Here is a 23,694-nt window from a genome sequence, read left to right on the forward strand (position 1 = left end):
TATATATATGGTTTATAATTGATACTGAGCTATCAGAGCATTCAATTTCTTATACATTAATGCCAAAAGCTGTTTGTTAATTAAGAGGTCCCAAAGTCTTGCTGAATTAAATTTTTGTCTAATAATTTTAATCTTAACTATAACTATGTTGACCTAAAGATCCACAGGCTGAGGATAGATCTACCATAGCCCATTCATTCTGAGTTCTTTGAGTTGCTTACAAAGGCAACACAGGAGTTTATACTGGCTTCAGTGAAGTTCACCCCCTTGAAACATGTCTGAATTTTATTTACATTACGTAGCAAAATTTTCAGCCTAGTTTAAAGCTATTCTTACTTTTAACATTACTGTGAATTCTAACGTAATTGTTGTTTCATATGTTAACGACACGTGGTTTAGTTATTAATTTATACCCAGTTAAATTCCTAAAAGCAAAGCCGGATCAGGATCTTGTAAAAACCATGAAACCTGACATGTGAATTTAGTAGGCATGGGTTGGAATTTATCAGGCTGCTATGACATGACGATGTGTGAACTTCCTATCAAAACTCAGCAGGGAAGGGAAATCAAATATAATTAAAGGATCAGAAAGCAGACTCTACAGAAATGCGTTCAAGAACAGGGAAGAGAGGAACTGTCAAAGCATGCTGCATTTATGTTTCTCCTTCACGTTAGAGAGGTTGCATCGATTGTGCACTTATCAAAATGATGGATCAAGCATCTTAAGCCACTGAGAACTGACAAAGCACCAATCACAAGAAGCACCAAACATTCTCAACCTTGGTGCCGTTTTCTATCCAGAGAAGCTTCGAGTAGGGCTTGCAAACTTAGTCCACCAGCCTATGAGTCAGCAATATGAGCTAACGGTATTTTTGTTGTTTTAAGCACACAACAAACTTGTTTTCCTTTATGAAGATGAAACATATTGAACATTAGTGTTACTGATCGATATTTATATAGCTGCTGATCAGGAAAATCGTGTAATTTACCTTACAATGTTTCCTGGATCTACTTCAATCATCCACATGCAGCGAAGGTTATTATCATATGGAAAGGGATAGCCGGGGGACAAGATCCTTCCTGATGATTCTCCCTTGAAACGGCCGCCACATTCAGCTGGTGAAATATAGTCACATTTCAAGTCAGAACTTCATACCAATCTTCCCAAGACAATTTATACAATTCTATAAATATGTAGGCTCACAGTAAGGAAAATAAGGATGTATCCTCAATCTTTCTTGAACGTAAACATTTAAATATGCTTTCTTAAATATTTCATGGAAGGAAGAATGTGAGTACAATAAAATTATATACTTTCTCTCAGATATTATGAGACTAAAAAAAAAACCAAATTGTACAATAAGTAAAGGACACACTTAAAATCTGTAAACTTGGTTTCAAAACATTTCAAGATGTTTTGTTAAATAATAATCATGTTACAAGGGAAGCAGATGGCAAGATGCTCAGTACTAGTGAATGGTGAGCTGAATAATTCATCTTGTATCCCCACCTCTGAGAAAAACTCATTTCCCCAGGTGATCTAAATTTCATTGTCCTTTCATTCCACTTCAAACTGTTTTAAAGTACTTTCTTTTTTAATCTCTCAGGACTTTTGGCATTTTTCACTTGATTCTTTATTTCAGTGAAATATGCCATAGTTTTGCATAAATGTGGGCTCTAATTTTCTATAAAATTTATTGAATTAAAAAATAAATATTGTCACAGAATCTAATTAATTTTCTCCTTTTGGAGACTCTTCTGTTTTATAATCTTCAACACTACTTAGAGCTGATGTGAACGATCTTGATACACATGTCTGAACCCCAGAAGCAAGGAATCCCTATCGAGTATATTGTATAGCTAATAATAATTTGTAATTTCTACACATTATTTTTCTCCAAACTCAATAAATATAAAAACACATTTATTTAAATATTGGAAGAAATTATATGTATTTTCTGTTCTTTGAACAGTTTCTTAAACAAATTGAAATTGTTTATGTTAAACATCATTAATATCATTAGAAAAATGATCAAAATGAGAAAGTTTTTTCTCTGGTTTCACCAGCATATGATAGTGTAAGTCTATGGTCTCTGTGTTCCATAGATCTAGATGTTATATTACAATATTCTGATTATTATTTTAATTAATGTCAACTAGACTATACTGTTTAGTTATTTAGTGAACTGGTCTAGGTATGAATGCATTTAAAAAGTGGTTAATATTTCTAATTGATTTATTGGAGTAACCAGTTTATCCTGGATAGTTCTTTAAGATGGGTTCTCCTATCCATGGGGACATCTTAAAAAGAAAGAAAGAGAGAGAGAAAGAAAGAGAGAAAGAAAAAAAAAGAAAGAAAGAAAGAAAGAAAGAAAGAAAGAAAGAAGGAAGGAAGGAAAGGAAGAAGGAAAGGAAGAAAGAAAGAAACACTTTCCAGGACAAAAAGAAACTGTTTCAAAACCAGGACTTTAATATTTGTATCAATTTGAAACCTGTTGAAAAAATGATGTCCCCACCCCACCACCCTGATTTTGGGCTTGCTAACCCAAACTAGTACATAAGTTAATTCCTAAAAATTAACAAGTATCTCCAGTAGGATGGAAGGAGTCTATTGGTTTTGCCAGTTTGGTACCTTGGCCTTTATCCTCATAGAGATATAGGCATTACTATTTTGCTATAACTTTACAATAGGCTATATTTATATAAAAGAGTAATAATACTTAAAGAACTGCCACTGTCTGATTTTGTTTTGAATAACAGTGATACACTGACCGATTTAAAAGGAAAGAGACTTTATTTCCCCTTCAAATGTCAATCTGTCTATTATTCAGGGAAGTTAGAACAGAAACATTAACTAGGAACTTGAAGATAGAATCTGAAGCAGTAACAAAGGAATGATGCTGCTTATAGACTTTGACCTTATGTCTTGCTCATTTATCTTTTAGATTCATGCTGGGATAACTGGCTGAAATGTATGGCCCTCCTTGGGCTGAGATTCCCATTTCAATAATTAATTATGAAAATGCATCTTCTTATGCTTACAGGCCAGTCTGATAAAGGCAGATTTTCAACTAAGTTTTCTCCTCCTAGGTAATTCTAGTATGGGTCAAACTTAGATAAGCTGACCAGCACTGTCATTATCACATTTGTTTGTGTTTTCAAATAAGACATTTTTCAATAGCATACAACAGTAAGTAGTTGTACATAATATGCAATAAGTGGTATACATTTTCTTTTTTCTTTTTGATTTATTGCTATGATAGGCATATAATACTGAAAACAGCACTGATATTTTATTTATCTAGTTTAACTTTTCAGTGTCTTTTTTGTTTTCCATATTGCATCTTAAATTTAAATGCACTTTTCTACATTTTTTTAATTTTTAATTTTTTTAAACAAATGTCATTTTGTGCTTCAGTTTGAAATGTGTTGTTTTGATAGGACTTAATACTTGGGACCATGTTCTTAAGGCACAAGGTTTAAGTATAAAGATAAAATATAAGGTGAGATGAAGGTTTTTAGAGTAGTAACTATCTGTAGTTATACATATTTTTTTGTTTGGTTCAAAGCAACAAGTTTTAGAAAAATAATTGCCTAGATAATACCAAAATATTTAAGCAAAAATTTTTGTGTTTTACCAAACATAGCCATAATAAATGTTTAATCAACAGAAGAAAATTGTGCTTTTAGATAGGCAGTAAAGCTATTAATCATCAGTGAAGAGTATCATGAGAACAGAACTTCATCTTCTGTTACCATGGTCATGCTCAGCATTCACTGACTGTGTTTCTCTTTTTGTAGCTCTTTAACTTGATCATCTGTCATTAAAAACGTATTCTTCTCAAAAAAGTTATCAAGTCACATGACTGGCTTGGAAATTAACAGCATTAGGTTTTTGTGAGCACAATAAATATCTTTTGATCTCATATCAATTATCTTTCCATTTGAATAAAATAAATTTTAGGAGATGGTTTCATTTTAGCTCAATATACTCCAAAAATATATGAACTTAATTTTAAGGACAATATGGACATCAATTGATAAGCTATCATATGTGAAGGACTGTTTTAGCTGATTTATGGAAAACTTGTTTGTTTCATTGGAAATAAATGCTTTAATGAACCACCAGAAGTTATAAAAGGATATCTAAAATATTGTACTCTAAAAAGATTAAATATGTATGGAGTTTTACACATTTAAATTAAACCCCTGTAAACTGCGCTTGAAAACACATTTGTTTTTATCCCATTGGCAAGACACAATGTGTTTTCTCCTCAAAATGGAGTCTGGAGTGGCCTGGAAAACAGAGTTTCAACTCTTTACTGGATTTCTAGGGTTTGTTACATTGTTGTTTCCTTTTGTTATTCTGTTATTTGAAATGGAACTTGTTGATCTTTTAAAGGTAAAAGACGAACTTGAAGAATAACAGTATCTGTGGATATTTGGAAATTCATCCTTCTACTCCCCTATGCTAATTTGTTATCTGCCTTACAATAGAGATAAAATGATATTAAGCCAACAAGAACTAGAAATGATCACTGTAGCTTCAGGTCGGGGATGTATCTTATCTATACTTTTCACAGGGCTTTTCATACTGCAATTTATTTTCACACTGTCATACTTAAGGAAACAGATATATTTTCTAATATTTTTTCAAAGGAGCTTCTACACATAAAAGATGCTTTTAAAGTAACTGAAAATAAGTTTTTTTAATGTTCATTTGATTCAGAAATGTGCACTGATCTTTTTATATCAAAACAAAGCTGATCAATGAGATTCAATAAAATGCACATGATGAAAACATAACATACTTGCAGTGAGTTAAATTTTTTTTTATCAAAAGCAGAAATATAACAACTTTTCACCGACTATAGCAACTCCTCAAAGTACACACATTGGCCAGATTAAGAAAAGAGCTCATATTCTTCACCTTAACTTTATGGTGAATATAAGCACTTTAACTTCTTATGAGCTGCATATGGAGGAAATTCCTTAAAACAGGGGCATTTTATGTAGTTGCATACTAATATCATCCCACAGAATACTTTGAAAGAATCCAAAAAAGCATCCTACCAATACAGGCAGGCAGAGGGTAGTCCCAGGCCCTTCTCTCTCCGGTCATGCACTTGAGAAGACTGCTTCCATGGAGAGTGTAGCCTGGATTGCATCCATAGATGATGGTGCTGCCAGCAAAGTGGCCTTGGTCACTGATCTTATATCCAAACTGTGGAATGCCTGGGTCTTCACAATGTGAAAGTTCAAAACCTAAAAGAGTAATAGAAATTGCTTAAAGAAAATGTTTTGAAAGTGAATTTGAGATTATATAAGCAGCGTTTATCCTTTCGAATATGATTTCATTTTCTACTTGAATTAGCCCTATCATGTCTAGCACTATTAACATTTCATAATCACAGAAAGCTTTTTATTTTTTATTTTCATTTTTTGGTTTATTGGTGATATAGCTTATATCTCTATGTAATGGCATAAAGTATTAAGCTCCTGTTTGCTTCCAAGATATTGTCGTAATACCAGATTAATAAATTCATTAAAAAATAATAGCTGCATTATGTGTATTATAATTTAAGAAGTATGGATGATTAAATAAGAAATGGTTCTCAGAGGTTTATATGTTTGCACATTTGGGCCCTGGTTGTATTTGGGGTAAGAGATATAGATGTGCTGGTAGAAGTGTGTCCCTGAGCATTAGCTTTGATAGTTTATAGCCACTCATAACTTATGTTTCTCAAGAAATATATATGATCAGCTAGTTTATATGCCTTGCCTTCTCTTCATGATGCACTCTAGTCCTAAGAATTATAAGCCAAAATAATACCTTTGTTTCCTCAAGTTCCTTTTACCCATGTTACTTTGTCACTGCAACATGAAAGTAACTAGTATGTAGTAACTAATAAAATAATAAAGTAACTAATGAATAAAGTAGGTAAGAAAGAGAAGCATGTATTTATTTTTGCCTTGGTAAAAAGCATCAGGATATTTGCAATCTGCAGAGTCTGACTGGGACTATGACTACCTTTGTTCTGTCCTACTATAATGGAGTTCTATAGCATCAGACTAGCAAAGTTGATGTTTGCCATTGTAAAATTTCCATATTTCAGAAAAGGGGAATTAAATAAATAAATCCTGGGGAAATTTGACCTATTTTTGGCATTTCCAAATTTTATACTTCCTGAATTCATGAATTATCCACACACCAACTATCTTGTACATAATATTAGTTATTAAAACTTGTAAAGATGGGGGATGGGTATGGGAATCCATTCTAGGATTTGCATGCCCACTATGATATATATTTTCATTCTTTTTAGAATAAATCTTCCTCCTTCTTTTGTATTGTGTCTGAATTATTTCTCTATGGATGATAATAACATGAAAATTTGTGTCAGTTTCTAAAATCTAGACTACCTCAGAACTACTTTCTCTCTCAGACTAAAGGAAGCTGTTTGGCAAAGGAGCTGATCATCTGACTAAAGTGTTCAAAATTTCATCAGTTCCAGCTATTTAAATGCTAAGAGAAGGAGGTTGAACTGAGTGTCTATGTAGTTACCACTGGACAATGATATAGTATATAGGTTTATGCAATAGAAATTCCATTAAAATCCTATATAGAAGGTCTCTGGAGGCCTAAGAAGTGACAGGGTAGCCAGTGCAGGATCCTTTCTACCTCTGTCTACACTTAGGAGGGACTGTGAATCCACAGCCCTCTCTGCCCCTTCCCACAACCAGAGAGCTTGCCTCCAGGGAGTGCTCTAACCCAGGGACTCAGGTGAGAGATCACCATTTTTTCTCCCTTGACTTTCTAAGGCAGGACCAGCCAGAAGGAACATGCCTTAGAAGTGGCAGGGCAGCCAGCACAGGATCTTTTCTACCTCCATCTACTCCTAGAAGGGACAGCAGATCCACAGCCCTCTCTGCACCTTTCTTGCAAGTGGAGAGCCTGTCTCCAGGGTTTGCTCTGACCCCAGGACTCAGGAGGGACAACTGATCCACAGTCCTCTGCCCATGAGTCTTACCAGAGGAGAGCTGATCTCTAAGAAGTGCTGACAAAGGCATATAGACCCACAGGAAGAACAACCTCCAGCCAGAGACAGCAAGAACATCTAACACCAGAGATCAACTGATGGGGAAAGGCAAACACAAGAATCTTACCAACAGAAACCAAGACTACTTGCTTTCATAAGAACCTAGTACTCCCACCACAACAAGTCCTGGATATCCCAAAACATGAGAAAAACATGATTTGGATCTAAAATCATATCTCATGATGATGATAGAGGAATTTAAGAAGGACATAAATAAAGAAATACAAGAGAACGCAGGTAAACAGGTTCAAGCCCTTTAAGAGGAAACACAAAAAATCTCTTAAAGAATTACAGGAGAACATGAGTAAACAAGTAGAAGCCCTTAAAGAGGAAACAAAAAATCCCTTAAGAATTACAGGAAAGCGCAACCAAACATGTGAAGGAGTTGAAAAAAACCATCCAGGACCTAAAAATGGAAGTAGAAACAGTTAAGAAATCACAAAGAGAGACAACTCTGGAGATAGAAATCCTAGGAAAGAAGTCAGAAACCATAGATGCAAGCATTACCAACAGAATACAAGAGATAGAAGAAAGGATCTCAGGTACAGAAGATACCATAGGAAACATTGACACAACAGTCAAAGAAAACACAAAATTCAAAAAGTTCCTAACCCAAAACATCCAGGAAACCCAGGACGCAATGAGAAGACCAAACCTAAGGATAATAGGTATAGAAGAGAGTGAAGACCTCCAACTTAAAGGGCCAGTAAATATCTTCAACAAAATTATAGAAGAAAACTTCCCTAACCTAAAGAAAGAGATGCCCATGAATATACAAGAAGTCTATAGAACTCCAAATAGACTGGATCAGAAAGAAATTCCTCCTGCAACATAATAGTCAAAAAACCAAATGCACAAAACAAAGAAAGAATATTAAAAGCAATGAGAGAAAAAGGTCAAGTAACATGTAAAGGCAGACCTATCAGAATTACACCAGACTTCTCCTCAGAGACTATGAAACCCAGAAGATCCTGGGTTGATGTCATACAGACCCAAAGAGAACACAAATGCCAGCCCAGGCTACTATATCCAGCAAAACTCTCAATTGCCATAAATGGAGTAAACAAAATATTCCAAGACAAAACCAAATTTACACAATATCTTTCCACAAATCCAGCCCTATAAAGATAATAAAGGGATAATTCTAACACAAGGAGGGAAACTACATCCTAGAACAAGCAAAAAAGTAATCTTCCAACAAAATTAAAAAAAGATAGCCACATGAGCAGAATTCCAACTTTAACAACAAAAATAACAGGAAGCAACAATTACCTTTCCTTAATATCTATTAATATCAAGGGACTCAATTCCCCAATAAAAAGACAAACACTATCAGAAGGTCACTGAGAACTTCCATGTTGTTGAGTGAATTCATTTGCTAGAAGTGTTGTGGAGTCAGCAGGTGCTAAAGGGTTTGAGCATTTCTGGACCTCAAAATATGCCTATTTTCTTTATTTATAATAGTGAATGCCCTGAATTATGAATCAATAAATTTAAGCAAATTGAAGTAGGTTCAGATAACAGGATTGACCAAGGAATCTAGTCTCTCCTAAGAAATAAAAATTGTTGTACTCTATTTTAAGCTACAAAACAATAAGAACTAATTTGTTTCTTAATATACTTCTTAATTTTCTGGTATTACTATTATTTTTTCTTTCTACAGTGCCTACACAACACAAATTTTATATATATCAGATGTCCAATGATTCTTATAAGTGTGGATTTGGGAAATATTTATCTATAGGAAAGTAATTTAAAGCCATACATTTGTGCCCAACTAGGGACAAAAAAAAAAAAAAAAAAAAAAAAAGTCATACCAATTGTTATAAGCCTCACAGCTTGCCTTCTGGTCTACCACCCTGCTGGGAGCAGAGACTCTGCTCTGGATCCAAACCCACACCCCAATTGCAGCTTGACTCCTCAGATACTCTGACACAACTAGGATCACAGGTGAGACCTCTAACCCCGCCCCAATATCCAGGATAACTAGGGCCCCCGGGAACTGAAGACACTAATACCCTGCCCAGCCAGAGTCCTGCACGCTTTCTATTTTGTCCCTGTGCCTACAGCAGAGCATCTATGCTGGATCTAACTAAGTACATATAACCCACATTCCAATTGCAGCTCAATTACTCCAGGGTTCTGACACATCTAGGAAGATAGAATCACAGGCTCACAGGCTCACAGGAAGGATAGGCACCAGTTAAAGACAGCAAGGCTAGTTAACACCAGAGATAACCAGATGGTGAGAAGCAAGCACAAGAACATAAGTCACAGAACATAATAGGACTTGGCAACATCAGAACCCAGTTCTCCTACCACAGCAATCCCTGGATATACCAACAAACCTTTAAGGCAAGATTCAAATCTAAATTCTCATTTCATGAAGATGATAGAGGATTTTAAGAAGGACATAAATAATACCCTTAAAGAAACAAAGAAGAGCACAAGTAAACACGTAGAAGCCCTTAAAATGGAAACATATAAATCCCTTAAAGAAATGCAGGAGAACAAAATAAAACTGGTTGAAGGAATTGAACAAAACCATGCAGGATTTAAACATTGAAATGGAAACATAAAAGAAAACACAAAAGGAGACAGACCTGTAGATGGAAAAGCTAGAAAAGTGAGCAGGAGTCACAGATGCAAGCATCACCAACAGAATACAAGAGATAAAAGAGAAAATCTTAGGTGTAGAAGATACCATAGAAGACATCAACACAACAGTCAAGGAAGATCCAAAAAGCAAAAAGTTCCTAACTCAAAACATTCAAAAAATCCAGGACACAAGGAAAAGACTGAACCTAAGCCTAAGAGGTATAGAAGAGAGTGAAGATTCCCAACTCAGAATTACACCAAAAGTCTCAACAGAGACTCTAACAGCCAGAAGATCTTGTACAGATGTCCCACAGACCCTAGAGACAACAAAAATGCCACCCCAGACTACTATACCCAGGAAAACTATCAATTACCATGGATGGAGAAACCAAGGTATTCCAAGACAAAACCAAATTTAAATAATATCTTTCCATTAATCCAGCTCTATGGAGTATAATACAAGGAAAAGTTCAACACAGGAGGGAAACTAAACATGAGAAAAAGCAAGAAATTAATCTTTTTACAACAAACCCAAAAGAAGAGAAAAACACAAACATAATACCACCTCCAACAATAAAGGATAGCACAAAGCAACAATCATTGCCAGACCCTGCTGACCTTGGTGTGGAGGTCACTTGCCTACATGACTCTTGTCATCTGCCCTGCTTGCTGGATGGTATTTAAGCCTGAATTTCACCTTCTACATATACATTCAGATTCAACACACCCTTGTGTCAGCTTTGTTTGTCATTCTTCGTCTATGCTTGACTAGGACCCTGTTTCTCCTGCGGGTTGAGGGAGGCCCAGATTGGCTGGCCTCTGGCAATTGCTCCCTAATATCTCTCAAAATCAATTGACTCAATTGCCCCAATTAAAAGACATAGGCTAACAGACTGGATACGTAAAGAAGACCCAGCATCTTGATGCATACAGGAAACACATCTCTGTGATAAAGACCGACACTACCTCAAAGTGAAAGGCTAGAAAAAAATTTTCCAAGCAAATGGTCCCAAGAAACAAGCTAGAGTATCCATTCTCATATCAAATAAAATAGACTTTTAACCAAAAGTTATCAAAAAAGATGGTGAAGAACATTACATACTAATAAAAGGGAAAAAAATCCATCAAGATGAACTCTCAATTCTGAAAATTTATGCCCCAAATACAAGGGCACCCACATTTGTAAAAAAAAAATTACTAAAGTTCAAAGCACACATTAAGCCTCACACAATAATATTAGAAAATTTCAACACCCCACTCTCACCAATAAACAGATCATAGAAACAGAAACTGAACAGACACACACAGTGAAAATAAAAGAAGTTATGGACTTAATGGATTTAACAGATATCTACAAAACATTTCACCATAAAACAAAAGAATATGCTTTCTTTTCAACACCTCATGGTACATTCTCAAAAGTCAACCATATAACCAGACACAAAACAAACCTTAACAGATACAAGAACATTGACTACATGCCACATACTGTCTTGGACCACCACGAACTGTGACTGGTCTTCAACAACAACAAAAACAACAGAAATCCCACATAACATGTGGAAGTTGAACAACTATCCATGCAAAAATAACTTGGTCACAGAAGAGAGAAAGAAATTAATGACTTTTTAGAATTTAATGAAAATGAAGGCACAACATATCCAAACTTATGAGACACAATACAAGTGGTGCTAAGAGGAAAACTCATATCCCTGAGTGCCTCACATTTAAAAGCTCTCAAACAAAAAAAAAGTAAATACACCTGAAAAGAGTAGACAGTAGGATATAATCAAACTCAAGGCTAAAATAAACCAAGTAGAAACAAACCGAACTATACAAAGAATCAACAAAACTAGGAGTCATTTATTTTTTTTTTTTGAGAAAATCAACAAGATAGACAAAGCTTTAGCCAAACTAACTAGAAGGCACAGAGACAGTATACAAATAAACAAAATCAGAAAAGAAAAGGGATGCATAACAACAGAAAATTAGAAATTAAAAAAATAATCAGATCCTACTACAAAAGCCTATATTCAACAAAACTGGAAAATCTAGATGAAATGGATTATTTTCTAGATAGATACCAGGTATCAAAGTTAAATCAGGAGCAGATAAACCACTTAAACAATCCCATAACCCCCAAGGAAATAGAAATAGTCATTAGAAGTCTCCGAATGAAAAGAATCCCAGAGCCAGGTGATTTTAGTGCAGAATTCTATCAGACCTTCAAAGAAGACCTAATACTAATACTGTTCAAACTATTCCATAAAATAGAAACAGAAGGAATACAACCTAATTCATTTTATGAAGCCACAGGTATGCTTATACCTAAAGCACACAAAGATCAAACAAAGAGAAAGAACTTCAGATCAATTTCCCTTATTGAATATATATGCAAAAAAAACTCAATAATTACAAGCCAAAGTAATGCCTTTGGAGGTCTGGCCAGCAACTCTCCTATGCAGGTGTAGTTGCTTGGAATCAACCATCAGACTGAGCTCAGAGACCCCATGAGGTAGCTGGCAGAAGGACTGGAGGAACAGAGGGTGATTGGTGATATTACCATAAGAAGAACACTATCTATTGCCCTGCCACCCAGTGGTCCCAGAGACTAGACCATCAATCAAGGAGTGTACAGGGAGGGATCCAGTACTCCAGATACATATATAGCAGAGGATAGCCCTTCCTGACAGCAATGTGAGGGAAGTCCCTTGGTCCTGTGAGGTTTGATGCTCCAGCATAGGGGGATGCTGGAGTGGTGGAGTGAGAGAGCAAAGAAGAGGGGAGAGATGGTGGATGTGAGATGGGGGGTTTGTGGAGGAGTAATCTGAAAGTGGAATATCATTTGATATGTAAACAAAAGAAATGATTAATAAAAAATTAAATATGTAGTATGTTTTTATCTATAGTCCTGTACAGTAGAGTGAGTCTTCAAAGCTTACTAACCTTGCAAGATCAAAACTTTGTATCATTTGGCCACAGCTTCTTTGATTTCCTCTTAGTCAAGTCCTGGTAACCATGATTCTCTAGCTTTCCTGAGCTGTACACTTTTAGCCTGTATATAGAACACTATACTTTGTGTTTGTAATTCTGACTTAACACAATGTCTACCTGTATTTTCACAAATAGAATTATATTATTTTAAAAACCCTCTCCTTACTATATTTGTACATAAGATATTTATGCTATCTATACATGTATCTGTCCATTGTTGAATATTAGGGTTCTTTAGTCTCCTGATTCTTGGAACTAATGCTACAATAAACATGGAGGGTAGACATTCCTTGAGAACAAAAATAAATAATTAAATAAAAATTAATAAAAATAAAAGCTGCATATATTCCCTCTTTGGATTAATTTCTGATAACCCCAGTTTTTTGAAAATGCCAGCATCTTCAAGGAGAGTCATAAAAGAAGGCAGCTGTCAGTGAGTCCCATCATGGCAGATATAATGAAATCTACCACATGTAGTCAAGCAAATAAATATTGCAAAGAGAAGACACTGTAGTAGTAAAAACTAATTTTCATGGACAACCTACTTTGATCTGATCTGCATATTTAATATCATATTTAAAATATCTCTAATCAAAAATGACACATTTGTATTCTCCCTACTGTATTATAGGAAGATAGTCTGTCTGGGATTTGATACCAATACCCTTTTGAGTTTTATCATATATTTCTTTTTAAATCAAAATGTAAATCAAGCTTTGTTTTCAAGATTTATTATCAAACTCTATTTTTCCTTAATGTGAATATTCTGTGAATATGATTGGGGATTTCTGGTGGTGACACAAAATGAAGATGTTCTTGCAAATGAAGATCCTTTATAAAGCATTTCTTTATGGAGGAAAACACAGACAGGCAGTTCTGGGTAAGCTACAGAGTAAAACATAATTTAGCTCAATTTCTTAGACTCATTGTTGCTCTTTCATAAGTATTCAAAATTGTCTTTTCACTGAAAGCTCAAACAGTTGATACTGACAACTAAATACAGACTTGAATGAAGCCTCAAGTATGTGACCAATATTCACTGTAACTAGTAGAATTTAATAGTGTAATGAAATAAAAATTTATAGAGCAGAAAATAAACTCAAAATGAACATTGTTTATATATGCTTCAGAGTTTCTGTATATGTAAGAGGTTTGTTTATTTTTTTATTTATTTTAAGGTATTATTTAAAATCTATGAAATTGAATAATATTCCCTAACAAATTGTATCAACACTGTCATATTTTATCTCATTTATTTTATTTTTAACACTATCATATTTTAACTTTATGCTTAATTTCCTTTCAGTCTGCATTCATGTCAATGTCCTATTAATATATTCTTATTAATAGTAACAACATAAAATACATAAATATTGTAAAATACATGCAATTTCTCATTTTACACTCCCAAATCTTGTTGTTCAATTTGGTCTTTTTTCTTCTGAAACCATTAGTATGTTAATTAGGTTATTCTCACATACACATTTATATATGTCAATATAGCACATTTTGATGCATTTATATATGAGAAACATAATAAAGCATACTCTAAACAGCTTTGTGAGATTTTATTGTCATGTACTGTTCTTTATTTTTTTGGATTTGTTTTCTCTTGCCCTTTATACTTATATGGAATTGGGTCCTGTGCACTAGGATTAGAGTACCTGGAGAAGTGTTACATGAGGGGCAATGGGATGTAAAACAGGGTCAATGCGAAGTGAAATCTCTCTTCTGCCTATATGCCAAAGTGGTTTAACAGAGATCTGGACACACAAGGAATAGAATGGATTATTTATAATCACTTTTTTATTTTAGTCTACAACCATTCTTGTTATAATGACCTGGAAGAGGGTATTCTAAGGAAAATCAAGTCTACTTAGGTCTCAGCAATGGATTTACAATGTTGTAGTTTCTGTAACATTTTATCTTTCACATTGTCTCAGTGAATTACCTAGAATATTTAAGAAACTTTCCCTTCCTCTACTACAGTTGAGGCTATGAACACCACAGGACCTGGAATAATAACTATCATATTGCTACATAAAAAGTTTTGTATAGTTTCTGGAAAAACAGAGTAACTAAATGAATGCACTCGGAAAATGTAACTTTCAAAAAAGTTTAATAATGGAAGGAGATAAATGATACTAATTTAATGATACTATTGTACTTCTTTCTTTTTGGAGGCAGAGAGAGAGGGAGGGGGAGAGATAGAGAGACAGAAGCAAGGAAAGAGAGAGAAATGGAAACAGAAAGACAGAGTGATACACAGAGAAACAGACAGAGAGACATAGACATAGAAACAGACAGAGTGAAAGAATGTGAACTTGGTTAGGCAAGCAGGAATGGAATATGTGGGAGGAGTTGGATGAGGTAAAAGAAGATGTTTAAAATATAGAGTATGCTTCCTAAGGCCTAGTTTTCATGGTATGAAAAGGCACAGTACAAGTTTCCAAATGAGGAAAACTATCAACAGTATCATCCAGCTATGATGCCTGTGAACTAGAACAATGACCAGCATAGCATTATAACACTGAGGGTGAATTAGTGGCAAGCATATCTTAGTGGTTAGCAGAAGTCCTCTAAGCAGATTCAAAGTTAGAGGGAAATAATACCTGGTACAGAAATCTATCAACTACTCAGGGCTAGTGAGGTTGGAGGAGAACCTACAACCACTACTTTATTAAACAACTAAAATCCCTAACTATATGCTAAATTTGTCTTTAAATAACAGATATGTTTAGTCCTCACATCTCATTTTACAAAAACAGATAGAGAATATTATAGAAAACCATAGCCAATACAAATGTAGATTCTGAAACCTAATACCACTTGATATATGTACAAAAGCTATCACACTCTAGGCACAGAAGACATGGTGGAAGTGATGGTGGAAGATGGAGACCACATCTCTTAATAATGTCAGAAATCACGCCTATGTAGTCTCACCAAAATTACAGTCTAAATGTGAGCTGAATACGGACAATAGACATTTCAACATGGACAGGGGACAGAACATAAGGCATCAACCTTTCACAAGGAACTACAGTGAAGAAAGGTTGAGAGTGGAAGGAATCATCTTCCCAGAAAAGAGCACAATTGCAATATCAAATGGTCATCCCTGAAGTGTACATATAAATTACAGTATATAGACTGAGTGAGTTTATATATATATATATATATATATTCCTAAATATACATATATATACATATGTATGTGTGCATATACATATATATACATACATATATATGCAGGTAACCATAGTTAATGAAAATAGAGGCCATGAATTTGAAAGGAAGCAAGGAAGAATTTGTGAGCATGTGGTAGGATTTAGAAGGATATTTCAGAAATACAATATAAAAAGAATAGTGTATGAGAAAAGTTTAAATAAAAATTAAATATTTAATAATTATAATTATTATAATTGCTACTCAGGCTATTCTTAAAAATATTATTGTTTTAGAATTCTTTATTGTATTTATTTTCTTTTCCAACTACAAATTTTTACATTTAAAATTTTATTTTTAATTTAAAGTTTATTTTTCATGGTATTAGGAATATATCCCTAAATATGTGCATGTGTGTCAAACAATTACCTTATCACTGAGCTACTAATGTACTTATAGTATAGTTTATATTTATAGAAGAAGACTGTGAAGTTTTTGTCCTAATTGATCAAGAGGAAATACTTCAAATACGTACATAGGAACTGTGATGATTTTAATTATTATAGATGTAATAAAAAGTAGAAAGGGGATAAGGAGAGAATTTTGAAGAATAATATTAACTTCTAATATAGCACTAAGTAATCTTATAAAAATCATATATATTTATCACTAATTAAACTATATAAATCATAGACTATGGCTACATATTGAGCATGACATCCTGCATAGGTTTTTTCTTAAAATTTCAAATCTCTTAAAGTAGAGTTTTTAAACAAAAATAGAGAAATGATTAAATTATCATACTTTATCCCTTCATTTTTCCATTTTCTATTCCTTTTAGGTTTTTTTTTTTTTATGATGGTTTAAATTCTACCTAGAGAGCTCTTATCTAAAAACTCATTACTGACAGAAGTTTCTAAATTTCATCTGCCAGGCAGGATAGTAGAATGCCCTGCTAAAGACACTACATATTTCACAGAACATGAAGATGTGCCTCATTCTCACACACTTTATTCAATACTGATTGACAGTTAATTTTGTTAAAACACCAGAATTTAAGCTATTTCATTAAACTATGTACTTGGTATATTCCTAAGACTTCCAACAACTTTACTGAATATTGCCAAATTCCTTTCCTACTTGATTTTTAAATGACAGTTTTTAGTATGCTTGACTTTCACTAACTGAAAATTATTATTAACATTTACTACTCTGCAAATTTTTAATGCTTTTATCATTTTTTGGAATAAGCTCTAGCATATTTATTTGGTTTGATTTCTTAATTTTATTTTTCTCTAATATATCTTCTCTGTGATGTTGTCTTTTGCCCATATTTTTTGTTTGCCTATTTTAAGTTGATGGCTGGAAAAATACTTTTTCATTGAGTATATTTTTTTTTTTGCTTTTACACACAAATGACTTCTTTTAACATGTCTCCTTTTATTTATCAATTGTTTGCCTCTACAGAAGTTTGTGGCTGTTGCTGGTTTTGAACTGCAACTAATACCTAGTAAAGAAAATTAAAGTGATTTAGTGGTTATGAGTTGGTAGCTGATATGCAGTCAGTTAGATGGTTTTGAAGAGTTTATAAGTGTGAAGGAAGTATAAGGTGGAAAATAATCCCCACTTCTCAGCAAATTGAAAGGTAAGAACATCTGAAATAGACAGACAGCTACCACCATCACATTTGCTTATAGCTGCCCTTGGAATAATAACTTCATTGATTCCATTAACTCAGTTATCCAAGGTCTGCCTCTAACTGGCAGATCTCAAAGACAGGTCTCTGCCAGGGATAGAATCTAGTGAATGTGGTTTCCACATTTCACTTTGAATTACTAAAAAGTGCTTGGAAGGGGGGAAGGTGCAATTGACTTGACATATCTCTATCAGAATACCTTGTCTTAATTTTCTTTTTTTTTTATTTCCTATAAACACTGTCTTTCTTCAGTCGAATATTCTTTTAAACAATTTAAAAAAATTTAAAACTCACTAGTAGGCCTGAAACATGTCAGAAATAAAGTTCAAACAATGTACAGATTACTAGGTATTCAAATGAAAGAGTACAAAGTTTTGATGATATGAAATCATGAAAATGATGACTTTTTTATTCTATCAAAAGAAATTATATTTGATGTATTTTATGCAAACTACACATTTAAGAGATATTTCTTTGATATTTCTCTTAGTGGGCTTTGTACTATATAACACACCAATAGTCAGTACTTCTTTCATTGCCTGCTTAATTTCAATATTCGAAGAGTGAAGGAAATACACAATGTGTCTGGTCAGTAGTTTTGAGGACATGTAACCCTACAGAACATCCTCACTCTTCCATGTAATTTACTTATTTTCTACTCACATTTGCATTAAGTAAATTATGTACTAAGAATAAAGTTAAAGTTGATGGGCCATCTGATTATTTTTCATGGTTAGCATAGCCAATAACATGTTAGTAACTAAATTATAGAACCTCAATCGAATAATTGGTAGTATATTCATAAAGCCAGCATACAAGAGAAGGCATTAAAAATCAGCTCTTGCCTTACTCTAATGAGAGTCTGTCACTCTGAATGGCTTTGCTCTTTGAGCATTATTGAATCATTGCAAGAAACAAGCTAGAGGTAAGTGAGTCCAAATGTATTTGAAGTTTTCTCTTGAAATTATAAACATTTCTCTAATAGGATTTTTAGTAAATAAAGTAAGGAGAAGAAATGGTAAAAATCACTTAACCTAGCAGTATCGTCTTTGGCAATAAATACTGTCTGTCTACCGAGTCAGCTTTTGAAAATAGGTAGCCCATCAAAATGATATAAATAATTATCAAAAACACTTGGTTTTCTTTTACTGAATAAAAATAACTACAGTTGAAAGAGCTAAAAGGATTTGTAATAATGCCTACTTTCAGTATTGGAGAAATCATGAGACACAAATGACACTATAACCAAGTTAGTTTCTGAAAGTAGTTTGTAAAACAAAGATGAATCAAGTTCTCAAGTACAAAATGACTATGTTTTCATGAGTATAAATCCATGATCTAATCTGATCTTTAAATTTTGAAGGAGATATACTTCCCTTGAACCATATGGGATTCATTATTATGCATACATTATGGGAAATTCATCTATGTCTTCCTAGATTTCTCCTCAAAGATATGTTCAAACTAAACTGATTTGTCTAAAGGGTCTTAAAGTTTGCCACCTCCCTTCCCAACCTTCATTTAGAAGTTTCAAATTTCTGAAGAAGAAGAATATCTAGCCATTAGTTCAAAGAAAATGAGAAGGAATGATGTAATACAATGAGGGCCTTAGATTCTAGGTGCATTGGGAGAGTGGTTGAATTCCTTAATGCCAATTATGGCTGCACCAAGCTTGACTCAGAGATACTTTTTACTTAACCATCAAAGTTAAGTTAGCAGAAAAACTTACTGGTGAGAGAGAATCGCTCCTAAACAAATTAGTTATTTTAGAGAGCTCTATGAGTTGAAGACTAAATCATGCAATGGTGCATTTTTCCAAATACCTCAGACATAATAAAGACTTCTCATTGTGAATGTATGTGTGTATATATATATACATATATACATGTATAATATATATACATATATAAATATATATAATTTATTACTGGTCGATATGAGAAAATCTCACTGCTGTCTTAATGTTATAAACCAAAAACTAATGAGTATAACAAAAAAATCTTTCATTCTAGGTCCTTGGGAGTCTCTGAACTTTTAGTTTCCATTAATTATAGAAATATTAACTTAATATATGTAGACTGTATCCTGGGTATTATGAACTTTTTTGGCTAATACTACTCAGCTATTAAGAATGAGGATGTTGCAGGCAAATGGATGGAACTAAAAAATATCATCCTCACACCATAAGGACATGCATGGTATGTACTCACTAGTAAGTGGATATTAGCCAAAAAAAAAAAAAAAAAAGTACAGAATTCCCAAGATACAGTCCACAGAACTCAAAAGGTCAACAAGTTGACGTGCCCAAGTGAGGATGCTTCAGTGCCACTTGGGAGGGAGAAGAAAGTAATCACAAGTGGGGAGGGAAGGAGGGACCTGGGAGGGAAAGGGGACAGCGTGGGTGGGAAGAGGGGAACCAGATCTGGTACTGGGTGAGGAAAAAAGACTGAAGCTCTGAGCCCCAGCAGAAGGAATGGAAACAGGCAATACAGAATTCACTAGAGACCTGGTAAGAAAGAGACTCTCAGGACACAAAGGGAAGGGCCTTAGATGAAATGCCCAACAGTGGGTACAGGGAACTTATAAAGCCCACCTCAAGCAGAAAGACAGGGCATCAAGTGAGGGAGGGAATTGCCATTCCTCAGTCAAAACTGACCCATAATTGTTCCTGTCTGAAAGAACTGCAGGGATGAAAATGGAGAGAAGCCTGAAGAAAAGAGCCCTCTTTTCAGAGACAGTCCCAAAGTGCAATCCAGCTCAAGGGGAGGTCCCAATGCCTGACACTATTACTGAGGCTATGGACTGCTCACAAAAAGGGACCTATCATGACTGTCCTCCAAAAGACATAACAAGTAGCTAAATGAGTCACATGCAGATATTTTTACCCAACCACTGGACAGAAGCTGCTGACCCCTGTGGCCGAATTTGGGAAAAGCTGGAAGAAATTGAGGAGTGGGGAGATCCTATAGGAGGGCCAGTAGTCTCAATCAACCTGGACCCTCAAGATCTCTCAGACACGGGGGAACTACCAACCTGGTAACATACACCAGCTGATATGAAGCCCCCAACACATATATAGCAGAAGACTGCTGGGTCTGGGTTCAATCAGAGAAGATGCACCTAACCATCAAGAGACTGGAGGCCTCAGGGAGTTTAGAGGTCTGGTGGAGTGAGTGGTAGGGTGGTGTGGAATCTTTGTGGAGACAGGGGTGGGGAGGAGGTATGGGATGTGGAACAGTGGGAGAGTGTACCTGGAGGGGAATAAAATCTAGAGTATAAAATCAGTCAAGCAATCAATCAAAGATAAAATATAAAAAAAATTGTGATGGCTGTATATCATATTACACAATTATGTTTTCAAAAATCTATTTGATTCCAGGTATAATACAAATATATCATGACTGTGTAATATATATATATATATATATATATATATATATATACACATATATATACACACATATATATGTATATATATATATGTATATGTATGTATGTGTGTTTGTGTGTGTGTGTGTATGAAGCTAGATTTGGACATGACTAGATATAAAGATTCAAGTATTCAAGCAAAATCCAAGAAAAGTATCTACTTTTCTTAGTTATTTAGCTCTTTAAGGACACCATCTTTAATTCACTAATTGTTTAATGCTTCTAAATATTTTTAAATGATTTATTTACTTTCATTTTATCTGTATAGGTCTGGTACCTGGACATGATGCTTTGTAGTAGTTCCTCTGAAATCAGAAGCAGGCACCAGGTCCCCAAGATAGTTGTTAACCAGAATGTGTGTTGGAAACCAACCCATATCCTCTTAACTGCTGATCTATCTCTCCTGCCCCATTTCTAAAGACTATTTTCTTTTACATTTAATATGTACCCTGGTTGAAACTTATCCAGATATCAAAATGTTTTATCAAGTCTGTATTCAGCCTACATCCTAATTTTTCCATGTAGAACTAAAATGATATAATTTTCAACTAAACCATACAATGACATGTTGAAGAGAAATGGTCTCCTGGATTTCTCTGCATAATTTATTTGCCATGAAGTTTAAAGACAAAGCAATTTGATAAATCTTAACAATAGTTATACATTTTTTAAGGCATTAAAGTATTTGATACCTCAGGCTGAGAGGGATAAGGCAAGGATTATTAGGAAAATATTTAAAATGCATCTTGAACTGTATCAGTAGTTTCCCTTATACTTAGAGACTTTAGATCGCATCCTATAATGTGTTTGGGTAGTGTGGGGTGTGGAAAATGAAAGAATAAACATCAAAATCTAAGTGAAGACAGCACAGCTGAAAAAGAAGCAATGTAGCTAGCTATACATGATATAGATATAGATGATGTAGACATCAAGGGAAAATAGTAATGAAATTTTTTCATACATAAGAAAACTGTTCAGCTTCTCTACAGAAATTGTGTACTTTAGAAGCAGTAATTAGGAATATATGTACTTGTCAACAAATTTTATTTTTTAAAAGTACTTACTGGTGTAGACAAGTTGAAAGCCTTCATCTGTCCCTTCAGAGTCAGAATTAAACTCTAGCCACAGCTGATTCGACGTGCTGCTTAGTGTCAGTCCTCGCATAGACGCACCCGTAAAAGCACCCAGCAGGTGCGTTGTTTTATCTTTTCCATCATAAATCTGAAAAATATATTTATAATTAATATATGTGAGGCCAAACATCCAGTCATATATATATACATATATATATGTACATATGTACATGTATATTGGTACATATATGTACATATATACAAATTGGTATATGTACCATATATGTACCAATTTGTCTTAGTCAGGGTTTCTATTCCTGCACAACCATAATGACCAAGAAGCAAGCTGGGGAGAAAAGGGCTTATTCAGCTTACTTCTACATGGCTGTTGATCATCAGAGGAAGTCAGGACTGGAACTCAAGCAGGTCAGGAAGCAGGAGCTGATGCAGAGGCCATGGAGAGATGTTCCTTGCTGGCTTGCTTCTCCTGGCTTGCTCAGCCTGCTCTCTTATAGAACCCAAGACCTCCAGCCCAGGGATGGCACCACTCACAAGGGGCAATTGAGAAAAATGCCCTACAACTGGATCTCATGGAGGCACTTCCCCAACTGAAACTCACTTCTCTGTGATAACTCTAGCCTATGTCAAGTTGACACGCAAAACCAGCCAGTACAATTGACCCCTTGTCAACTTGACACACAAACACATCACTATTAAGCCTCAACCCTTACTTTCTTATTCATCCCCAAGATCTAAAGTCCCACAGTCTTTACATATTAAAAGTTCAATCAATTTAAAATGTCCAATATCTTTTAAAATTCAAAGTCTCTTAACTGTGGGCTCAACTAAAATACATTCTTCCTTCAAGAGGGAAAAATATCAGTGCACAGTCACAAAAGCAAAACCAATGTCTGGGATCCAACTCATGATCTTCTGGGCTCCTCTAAGGGCTTAACCAGTCACTTCTCCAGCTCTGCCCTTTGCAGCACACAGCTTGTCTTCTGGGCTCCAGATGCCTGTACTCCATTGCTGCTGCTGTCCTTGGTGGTCATTGCATGGTACTGGCATTCCCAAAACACTGTTGTAACTAGGCTTTACCAATAGCCTCTCATAGACTGTCTTCACGGTACCAAGCCTCAACTCCTTTGCATGACACCTTCAGTCCTGGGCCATCAATTGCAAACTGAGGCTGCACCTTCACTTATGGCCTTCCATGGCCTCTCACTGTGCCGAGCCTCAGCTGCTCTTCATGACCCCTTTGTGCTGTACCATCTGGGTGACTCTTACACATTACCAAGTCCTGCTGCAGCACAAGGTACAATCTTGACTGTCTCTGGAACACAGCCTCTTTGTGCTCTCAGAAAACACTTCCCAGAAGATGTGCCCTCAATGATGCTGGTCTCTTCTTAATCACACCTAATATCTTAGCTCCAGCTAACCAGCACCAATAGTCCCAGTAATGCAAAGTGTTTACTTTAATAGTTCTGGTATCTTGTTAATCACAGTTGATACTTCAGCCCCAGCTAACCAGAACCACAGAATTTTCACAATCAAAACAACATGGCCCTGACTCTTTAATCTTCCCTCTGAAATTTCACAAGCCAGGCCTCCATCTTCTGCACTGTTCTCAACATGATCT

General features: G+C 34.8%; 1 protein-coding gene across 6 annotated transcripts in view; it reads right to left on the minus strand.

Moving 5' to 3' along the window:
• Nucleotides 1-23,694, minus strand: part of Csmd3 (CUB and Sushi multiple domains 3) — a 1,179,548-nt gene that overhangs the window by 313,137 nt on the left and 842,717 nt on the right. For all 6 annotated transcript variants that reach the window (XM_031358937.1, XM_031358936.1, XM_031358940.1 and 3 more), the window contains 3 exons: nt 22,047-22,203; nt 5,074-5,265; nt 990-1,116 (listed from right to left, as the gene is read on the minus strand). In XM_031358937.1, coding sequence (XP_031214797.1) covers nt 990-1,116; nt 5,074-5,265; nt 22,047-22,203 — 476 coding nt within the window. The remainder of the gene's footprint in view (nt 1-989; nt 1,117-5,073; nt 5,266-22,046; nt 22,204-23,694) is intronic.

The sequence above is a fragment of the Mastomys coucha genome, unplaced genomic scaffold (assembly GCF_008632895.1).
Source record: "Mastomys coucha isolate ucsf_1 unplaced genomic scaffold, UCSF_Mcou_1 pScaffold7, whole genome shotgun sequence".
Lineage (NCBI taxonomy): Eukaryota > Metazoa > Chordata > Mammalia > Rodentia > Muridae > Mastomys > Mastomys coucha.